Source organism: Pocillopora verrucosa, chromosome 13 (assembly GCF_036669915.1).
Source record: "Pocillopora verrucosa isolate sample1 chromosome 13, ASM3666991v2, whole genome shotgun sequence".
In the NCBI taxonomy this organism is placed as follows: Eukaryota; Metazoa; Cnidaria; class Anthozoa; order Scleractinia; family Pocilloporidae; genus Pocillopora; species Pocillopora verrucosa.
In genome coordinates, this window is record NC_089324.1 from 2631000 (window position 1) to 2641238 (window position 10239).

The 10239-nt window shown below is 38.8% G+C and overlaps 2 protein-coding genes across 2 annotated transcripts; both read right to left on the minus strand.

The window, feature by feature from the left end:
- Window positions 1-4074: 4074 nt before the first annotated feature.
- Window positions 4075-8398, minus strand: LOC136277828 (uncharacterized). Its single transcript, XM_066160558.1, has 5 exons — window positions 8386-8398; window positions 7711-7962; window positions 6894-7217; window positions 5865-6113; window positions 4075-5310 (listed from the first exon to the last, which is right to left on the minus strand). The coding sequence occupies exons 1-5, from the start codon at window positions 8396-8398 to the stop codon at window positions 4991-4993; spliced, it is 1158 nt and encodes a 385-aa protein (XP_066016655.1). The 3' UTR covers window positions 4075-4990.
- A 377-nt stretch (window positions 8399-8775) lies between these two features.
- LOC136277829 (uncharacterized) lies at window positions 8776-9886 on the minus strand. The gene is made up of 3 exons (XM_066160559.1): window positions 9868-9886; window positions 9573-9821; window positions 8776-9113 (listed from the first exon to the last, which is right to left on the minus strand). The coding sequence occupies exons 1-3, from the start codon at window positions 9884-9886 to the stop codon at window positions 8776-8778; spliced, it is 606 nt and encodes a 201-aa protein (XP_066016656.1).
- Window positions 9887-10239: the final 353 nt, after the last annotated feature.

Below are 10239 nucleotides of genomic sequence, written 5' to 3' on the forward strand. Positions count from 1 at the left end.
ACCACCGCAGCTAGCGAGGAGCTTTTTTGGGAGTAATACAATGCTTAGTTTATCAATCAATGAGCTCTTTTTCACAATATGCTGGGATTTGAGTCCTTGCAGTAGCTTTCCAGCACTTGTGAAACGAATTTCACATCTTTCTTCGCGTTTTAAATTTTTCCAAAAAATATTCAAGGTTTGGCAAGGGCGGGAGACACAGATGGAAGTGAAAAATAAATAAAAAAAAAAAAATAGAGGAGACCGCTGCCTTCGTAGGAACTCTCCCGACTAAGCCAATACCTCCTCCATCCTATTTTACTCTATTACCACAGCAATTAAGCCTCTTTTTGCCTGAAACAAACTCGTCCAGTTTTTGGACATAAATTCTGGGTTTCATCGAGACACCGACAGTTTTCATTTTCCTTTTTTTTCTTTAGCAGAAAGTACCTTTGCGTAGCCATGCCATTTTGACATAGCTCTATCTGTAAACGAAATACTCTACAACTGAGCCCAAACAAATTATTTTTCTCCGAAAATGTTTCTTTGCTGGCGATTCTTGTCTGTATGTTAGCGCAGCTCTTGCAATTGATACCGACGCAAGTGCTGTCCGACCTTATACGATGATACGTTTTCAAATGTAAACAGCGAAATGTAGCTTCAAATCTTCCTTGCGAACCACACACGTCAAGACTGATGGAAAATTAATTAAATTTTTTGAACTTCCGATATTTCTGTTTTGTTTTGTTTGGTTTTGTTCTTGTCGTGTTACTGACGTCTTCAATGTGCGTAAGTTATTAGGAAGAAGGCTAAAAACAAATTTGTTTGCAATTTTTATATTCCCAGGCATGTAAAACAAGGTTCATGGCTGGAAAAAGTTTTTAATGTTAGATTCAGGGGTGATATTGTGAGGAGAAATTAGATTCTAGTCACTCCTAGAAGTCAAAGGGTTGATATATTTTCTTTCTCTCTCTTGACAAGTGCGTAACAATTTTTTCATTCGACAAAAGAGTGCAAGCATGCGCAGTAGTAACATGACTCATCGTAATGTTGTCTCTGTTAATAAACAAATTGTTTGAACATGGTATGGATTATTGTAAAGTTGCTTATTTCGTAAAAATACTTGGATGTCAGTCAGAGTAAAACAAAGTTCTGCTGTGAAAAATCATGGTGATCACCCTTATAACAACATTAAAAAACCGAAAATCTTGGTAACTGAGCTAACTCAGCTACTTACATAGAAAGATCAAGGGGAAGAGCCACTCTTTCCTCCGCAAATTTTATGATGTTTCTGGGATCTCATCTCACTGGCGGTGTGATGAGATCGCAGAAACAGCAAGTTGTGTTGACCCTTAAGAGTGACCAGCTTCTCATTTGTCCTTACATTATCTCCCCAGAATCACACATTAAGGTCATGAGAATAATCGAAATGATCGTCGACTAAAGAAACTCTTGATTGTTCAACAAATTCTCCTTGTCAGCACCTTAGGAAATGTATAGAGAACAGTATGGAGAATATGCATAATGATGTTAGAGTGTAAAGGGTTAGGTTTATTGTTACTATACTCAGTTAGTACTTATCTAGACTGCATAGTCAGATAATACTGACATCAACAGATTATATGGTAGTTACAACTCTTTGAAATGCATCCGTTCGTTTCTCTGATCTTCACAAAGATAATTAATCTTTAGCGGTTATGGTATGAAATCAGCATGCAATGGCTGCTGTAAAACAGGAAACAAAAAAACTTTCGCGAGCTCATATTTATAGTGAGGCAAAGTGGCAACTCGAAATACATGTAATACGATTGCTAAGGAATAGCTGATAAATGACTAACATAGGAAAGTATACAGCTGTTGATTGGCGTGAGGAAACATTGAATGGGTGAAATTGGGAAAAAAGAAGGGGAAAGAACAAAGCGTAACTGAGCGCGGGAGAATGAAGAGGTGCTCAAAAGCGCGGGAAAACCCAGAAAGGGGAAATTTGCCGAGTTGGAACTACTCGTTGGATCTGGCACGTCATGTGTACGTGCGAACATTTTTTACTTTGGGTTCATTGATCTAATACTGTTGTGCATCATTCAGTCGTTGAAAACTGAGACCGAAGGTTATCTTAATACGGTTCAATGAAACACAATGAAAATAAACGAGTGGTGAACTTAGTTTTATTTACATTCAAAGGATTACAGTTGATTTCTGACAGCCACAGTTATGATCAGATGTAAATTTTATGTTCAAATAAGTTTTAAATTATATTTAACCATTTCTCTGTATAACTCGATATCGACCTAAGGTTCAGGCTTCCTTCCTGAATGACATAACCACATCTATGTCAAAAGAATCAACCGTCCGACAAAGTGTTTCTATACAAACTGTAGCTTTTTTCATGGTAAGCTTAACATATGTTAAATATCGGGGCTAAGTAAGGCTAAACGCAAATCTCAAACCTCCTTATCTCTCAGTCTGTAGCAGGTTCTCAGCCAGTCTGGAACCGCCTGCGAAAAACGGCGCTCAGTTGTTTTCTTGAGAACCACAACCGCCGTTTGTGGTTTGCTCGCCCTTTCGCATGTCTTTACTGTATTAGAGACTGGAACCGACTTTTTATGTCTCTATCCACCTCTAACCCCCCTTAAAACTACATACTGTTTTTTTAATGTTCCCTGACATTAGGATAAAAACGTTTAAAGATTTTAGCTACACCTCTAACTGGTTAAAATCTACAAGACTAGTCGAGCCTAATGATTAAATAAGATTAAAAAAAGAAGCTGAACCTTGGGCGACACGTGTTGATATTGGGGTAGCATGATTATATTCTTGTTATTTCCTTTTTATTTTTGTTATGGTAAAGCATAGTATGAATTGAGAAAGAAGGAAAACGAAATGCAACCACGGCTTTGTACTATGAGGAGTGATCACCGCCAATATTTTCTTTCAAATTCTGCTATAAAGAACCAACAATTTCCATTCCTTCTCATCAAAACTGAAACTAAACCGGCAGAAGAGAATTTAAGAATTAAGAACATAACGCAGAGGAGTTTATTTGACGCTGAAAGTCACTGATCAGAACCACAACTGAACCAAGAGAACAACATTTGAATTATAAGAACACTTCTCTCTTTTTGTGTCGCCACAAACCAAAAGTGATTTTTGGCTAGACTACCCGTTTTTGGATAATTCAGTATGTCTGTATATCACCAGAATGCCGAATTTATTCCTCGATCTTTACGGAACAACCAAACTTTTTTTAAAACGGATGTGTCCTATACCCCCTTTCATGCGCAAAAAAAGGAAAGAAAACCCGGGTTGAAGAGAATTTAAGAATTAAGAACACAACTCAGAGAAATTTAATCCACAGATCGGAACCAAAATTGGACCAAGAGAACAACATTTAAATCATAAGAACAGAAACTGAGACATGAGACAGAAATTGAAGTAACAAGACAGAAATTAATACAACTGATCATCCCGCTGTTCAATTTTTGTTCTGATCAGGCCTGGGGACGTGTCACGATCACGAGTAACCGAGTGAGGCCCGAGAAAGTTACTCAAGTGCCACTTTCGCCAGGAGCAGTCCTCTCGACTTTCAATTTCCCGTCCAAAAAAAGTATTCTTTCATTTAATGGTCCAATTTTGGTTCTGAACAGTGACTTTCAGCGTCCGACTAAATTGCTTTCTGTTGTGTTCTTAATTCTTAAATTCTCTTCGGCCAGTCTTCTTTCATTTTTTGACCATGGAAAGGGTTTAGGACACAACAGTTTTAAAAAAGGCTTGGTTGTTCCCCAAAGATTAAGGGATACATTTAGCGGTCTGGCGATTTCAGACATACTGAATTATCCAAAAACGGGTAGTCTAGCCAAAAATCACTTTTGGCGTGTGTCGACTCAAAAAAAGAGATGCGTTCTCATAATTTAAATATTGTTCTCTTGGTTCAATTGCGGATCTGATCAGTGACTTTCAGCGTCAACTAAATTCCATTGTGTTCATCAATTTGGGTTTTGACTTGCTGATTTCTGTTCCTAATTCTTAAATTCTATTCTGCCGGTTCAATTTCAGTTCTGATTAGAAGGAATGGAAATTGTTGGTTCTTTATGACAGAATTTGAAAGAGAACATTGGCCGTGATCACCCCTCACATTGCACTGATACCTCTGTGGTAGTCCTCAATGGAGAGAAGCAATTTTCCCTTTTTGATAATTCTTGTAGGAACCTATCACAGGCAGCGAGTGTTTAACTTCTGTGAAACAAAACTTTCGCTATCTTGCGGTGCAACACCCAAGCTACAACAATATATATTTTAACACTAAAAAATTATTGCTTTATGATTAAAATGATGCCCATATAACATAATCTAAGTTATAGGAAGTTAAAAAAATTTAACATTACTTAACTGGTAACATTTCCATATCTACTCTTTTCAACAATGATGCAACTGAAAACGCACGTGCGACGCAAATGACGGCGGTGCGCACAACGGCAGTGCGCGCTAAAAATTCCTCATCTATAATGGGGAAAGGGTTTGCAACTTGGGTGTTTTCTAAGATCTGATATTTAGAATGCTCTACAACATGATGTTCCAATGGAGGCGCCCTAAACCTTGCCAGCCTAAAATGCGCTGTCTTTTTACAACAGACTGCTCTTTCTATCGGTTCAATGGCCTAACAAACTACACAAGATGTTGGAAGAACGAGAGAAAAGTTTGTAAATCACTCTTTCACTGCTCACAATCTACGAACATTTTGAGTGTTCTACTAACATATTGGGTAGTTTATCACGCTAGTAAACGAATAGAAAGTGCAGTCTGTTACTTTTGTAACTAAAATTATGTGTTTATCGGTACAATAAACTATTGATTCCCCACCAGTCAGAGCGCTTTTTTTAAATACGAAAATAAGCGACTAAGCACTGAGAGAATACAGAGCAAGTTCTGTTAACCGGGCCTTGTGTGAGGAGGCATTAACTCTATTAACTCTATTGTTACGATACTTACTTGATACTTACAGCAGAGTTTTCAGTGTTTAGTTTGTTATTTCGAAAAAAACCTCAATGTTAGATGGAGTAAACTGACGACTTCCTGTGAAAAATCCACAGTGTTCACCCGAATAACCCGTGGGGTTTTTGTACGTCTGGCCGCATTCAGTATAAGAGTGTTGATTGTTTATAGCGTAGTCATATATGAGGATGTCATGTCCCCAACCAAAAATGGGTCCGTAGGAGGAACATCTGTACATTGCGTATTGCTGGTTTTGGTATTGTATCAGCTTCACAGGATTGTATCCTTTGACGTTGTAAAGAGAGAAAACAAAAGCTTTGCTTGCTGAAGAAGAAGCACAGGAACCTAAAATGAAAAGATTTAGGAGCATTAGAAACTATGCGAATGAGAAAAAAATACATGATGATAACTATAAAACATTAATTTTTTTTATTTGCCGAACTAGAACCGAACACTTAAATTTGTCAGAGAAAATTTCAAAGAACTCGAGAGCATATTTTCACTTTTCAAAAAAAGCACTCGAGATATGGTCCGTAGTGTTGTTCAAAGGCAACATATGATCTAAAGAGAGCATTAATTAGACATCTTTCGTCTCAGCTCTCCAATATGAATAATGGATACAGCGAAACACGGGGAAATGACACGAAATGGAGCTGTCAGAATCAAATCAAATCAAAACCAAACTCTAATCAAAAATCAAATCCAAAACAAGACTTTAAGTTGGAACCCGTTTCAAACGCGTTTTCAGGCTATTTACGAGTTAATCTACTTTGGGATCGCAATTGTTAATGTGATATTTTCTGTTTCTAAGATGAACTCACTGCTACTAGAAAAGTCCACAACTAATCGATTTGTTATCTGTTCTACATGTGAGAGATGTTTGCTTTTTTTTTACTCACTGCTGGTCCAGGACACGTCAGTATATCCACCAAAGATATAACTGTTAACTTTGATGATAGTCACTGTGGGTCCCCTCCCATCGCAGTTACTGTGGAATGTCGATGCTGCCCAACCGTCCGTCTTTGCGTGCCAACACCTAACAAACCTACTACGTTCTTTATTGATAAGGACTGGGTCCAAATACGAAAACAGTACCTTCAAGTACTGGTTGTAATCAAGACTTCGAAGTATGGCGGACAAACCAAGGCCTGAGGTGGGAAAAGAAAAGGAAAAATTACAGTGGGCCAAATAAACGAAACAAGAGCTTTGATTGGTGGTGTCGCCTTTGAATCTAAAGTGGATAATTTCATCACCCTTCGTTTGGCCCGCTAGATATGATAATCTAACATTACTGATCCGGCAAGTTAGAAAATTCCCAGCCCGTCTACCAGGCGGTATTTTAGGCGGCAGAGAGAATGAAATTTATTTTAAAGTTCACAAAGCAACCAGGTGGACAATCAGACATGGTTTGATGCTACTCTGGTTTAAAGATTTAATGAATGTAACCGAAAAGTTACAATTCATAGACCCAACGTTTCAACACTCCTGTCTAGTTTCTTCATCATCACCCCTGATGAATGCACTAGACAGGAGTGTCGAAAGATTGGGTCTATGAATTGTAACGTCTCGGTTACATTCATTAAAATCTTTGAGCAAGAGTAGCATCCAAACATGCCTGAAATTTTTTTGTTAACTTAGCCGTTCTTTCAAGTGGCCCCAACAATTCCGTTGAATGTAATGCCCACAAACCCCCGCGGCAACTCAGACAAGTCCTTGTCAGGCTCGTCACGCAACGCGTTGCGTGACCAACTTAAATGAATACTACAAAAGAACTTTATAAGCCTACACGTACCCTTAAAATGACAAAAAGTAAACTTTCCGTAATCTAGCAACACAACTTTCTGAGAATATTTCTACAATACGCGATTGATTTTGCTACAGGCCCTACAAAGTATTTATCCTTGGAAAGGGGTGTTTTTCTTGATTACCTGCCTCATAGAATACTTCGACGTCTGTTGGAGAGAAATGAGACCCCCCTGTAAAAAACCCACAGTCACCAGTTGAGTACCCTGAGGGTGTCGTGTACGTACAACCGCATCTAGTGTGGGAGTTCTGGTTGTTTCCAGAGTCGTCGGATATGTAGATATCATGATAACACCCAGCGCCAAAGGTGGGTCCATACGTATTACATCTGTACATTGCATATTGCTGATTTCGGTATTGTGTCAACTCTACGGGATTGTATCCTTTGACGTTATAGAGAGAGAAGATGAAAGCTTTACTGGCGTAGGAATAACCTGCGCAAGAGCCAGCTGAAATAGAAGAACAATGTAGTCGTACATCAAAAAGCTGAAAGAAAACATAAACCCCCTCAGGAAGGAGAGGGGTGGGGAGTTCATTTTCAATAATGAGCTAGACGAAGAGTTTTTTCTCAGACTAGAGATTTGTGAAAGGGAGAGAGATATTTTACTAGTTTGGGTATAGAAACGAGTACCAAAAACAATTATGGAAGATTTTAGGGACTTTGGAGAAAAGTAAGTAAATATTTTTGAGACTTGAAGCAAATGTATTAGGATGTAATGTTGTTCTGCAGGTGTATCACATAGAAAACATTTCTATAGACGACACTGGTGTGAAGAAATCTTGATGGCCAAAACACTAATATGAAAAAATAAAGGCTTAGAGCTAGTATCACAGGAGCATCGTTTAATATTTCCTCCAGCACCCTCTTCCCCCCCCCCCCCCCTTAAATCCCAAAAGGAATGAACTTGTCTTGTCTCCTCTTAAAAAAATTGGTATGCCTGCCTCCGCTCCAGGACACATCAGTGTATCCACCAAATATGTAATCGTTCACTTTGACGATTGTCACTGTAGGTCCTCTCCCATCGCAGTTGTTGTGGAATGTCGATGCTGCCCAGCCGTCAGTCTTAGCATGCCAACACCTAACAAAGTCAGTACGGGATGCAGTGGGAAGAACTGGGTCTAAAAACGAAATCAGCTTTCCCAAGTACTTATTGGGGTCCAGGCCTCTAAGTATAATAGATGCACCAAGGCCACCTATGTGCATAAAAGAAACTCGAATGTAAATTACAATAACAGACGTTCTAGAGTATAGAAAGATGTTATTTCTTCTTTCACAACCGAGGGAGTTTTTCACAAAAATTAGGGTCCCACATCGTATTCACAGGACAAGGTGATCCCATTCAAACTCAATATTTCCCTGTGCACTTATTGTGTGACGAACTTAAATGAATGCGGCGAAAGAGACTTTACAGGCTTGCATATTCCTTTGAAATGACAAAAAGTAAGCTATCTGTACTCTAGGAGCACAACTTTCTGAGGATGTTTCTACAATACACGATTTGATTTTTCTACAGAGTATAGAGTATAGAAAGATGTTTTTCCTTCTTTCACAACCATGAGAGTATTTCACAAAAATCAGAGCTCCAGATGTTCTTATTCACAGGGCGAGGTGCTAACCATGTGTTCCCATTTTAACTCAAAATTTTCCTGTGCATTTATTTTGAAAACATATCAACTAAATTTCACGAGAACACATTTTCTCAAGTGCGTATAAAACTGGGAAACGAAAAAGTTCAGTTTAGCTGGGTTGAACTGTCTGCTTCAGCCCGACTCAGCGATTCAATGTCATGGCAAAACATGGCATCTAGATCAATTTTTTCCCTGACTTACCTGATGTGCACTGCTACGCCGGAACTAAGATACAGTTCACTGACCACTGCTGCTACAATAACCTCAATAGTATTTCGCTGCTGAATATGGTTCAGCACATGCGCTTTTAGAATCCCTGACCGTTGCAAAGGATTATAGAGTTTATATATTTATTCATCGTATATTTACGACAGGGTTCTAAGTGTTTCTGTACAATAACTTACCTATTTCGAAGAAAACTTCAATGTCAGATGGAGTAAACTGACGACTTCCTGTGAAAAATCCGCAGTTTACACCCGAATAACCCGTGGGGTTGGAGTAAGTCTCGCCGCATTCAGTATAAGAGTCCTGATTGTTTACAGCGTCGTCACGTATGTAGATATCATGTCCTACACCAAAAGTGGGTCCGTAATTGGAACATGTGTACATTGCGTATTGCTGGTTTCGGTATTGTGTCAGCTTCACAGGATTGTATCCTTTGATGTTGTTAAATGAGAATAAAAAGGCTTTGGTGGCGTAAGACCAAAAACAGGAACCTAAAATGTTGATTAAAATGGAAATGCAGAGATGCATTCAAAGATTAGACAGGTATAGGATCAGGGACCAGACTCGTTTTTACATTTAAGATCGAGTTATGGATAGTTTCTTAATTCAAACGATAAGAAAATCAAGATACAAAACAAAATGGATCGGTCCTTTGATGTTGTTAATCTGAGGGAGAAGAGAAAGGCTTTCCAAGCATGGGAGTTCCCACATGAACCTGTATTATGGGTGGCGTTGTGTGAATATAGTAAATGTAAGTTCTGTAGTTGTAAGACATGGCTTTCGGGCCCGTAACTTTACCAAGAATTTCAAGAAACACCTTTAAGGGGACCTTTTTTTTTCTGTTTCAGACACCAAGCTAGATTCATTGCCTTTCAACGTTAATTATTTTCCCTTCTAAATCTTTCAAACTTTGCACCAAAAAAAAAAAGTAATCACCAAAGTCTACTTACTGCTCCATGATACATCGGTGTATCCACCAAATATGTAATTGTTCACTTTGATGATTGTCACTGTGGGTCCCCTCCCATCACAGTTGCTGTGGAATGTCGATGCTGCCCAGCCGTCTGTCTTAGCATGCCAACACTTCACAAACCTGCTCCATTTTGAACTCAGGAGGACTGGCTCTAGGTAAGAAAGCAGCTTACCTGTGTAGTTGTTGTAGTCGAGGCTGGTAAGAATAACGGAATTGTTAAGGCCACCTATACGAAAAACCGAAAAAGGGAGAAAAAATAAGGATCGCCCTACCTTGAAGATTTGGCGTCATGTTGAATTCGTCATCTTGGTGGTGGTAATGTCTACAACTTGCTTTTTCGTTTTTACGAATTACAGCGTGACAACCGTTGTGTGACGCACATCGATCTAAGACACAACTTGCCTTTCCGACCCCGTGTGAACTGGGAGGTGCTCTTATGGAAATAATGTCTCCCTTATAGACGTGTTTACACGATGAAAGCGTGTTTTTATGACATTCCAGATTGCTAAACCCAGTATACCTGATCATATCTCGCCTCGTTATTTGCACCAACTAATGTTTTCTTAGAATTAGAGGAAACCACGCGATAAAAACGTGATAAGAATGAAAAATTAAGAATTAAGGTTGATCAACATAGAAAGTTC

What these genes read in the sequence shown, in the direction of transcription:
- LOC136277828 (XM_066160558.1), bottom strand. An exon ending in TGATGTGTCCTGGAGCGGAG is followed by an intron (nt 7,218 to 7,710) that starts GCAGGCATACCA and finishes CTTCTATTTCAG; the next exon opens with CTGGCTCTTGCGCAGGTTAT. An exon ending in CGAAGTATTCTATGAGGCAG is followed by an intron (nt 6,114 to 6,893) that starts GTAATCAAGAAA and finishes TTCCCACCTCAG; the next exon opens with GCCTTGGTTTGTCCGCCATA.
- LOC136277829 (XM_066160559.1), bottom strand. An exon ending in CACCGATGTATCATGGAGCA is followed by an intron (nt 9,114 to 9,572) that starts GTAAGTAGACTT and finishes TCAACATTTTAG; the next exon opens with GTTCCTGTTTTTGGTCTTAC.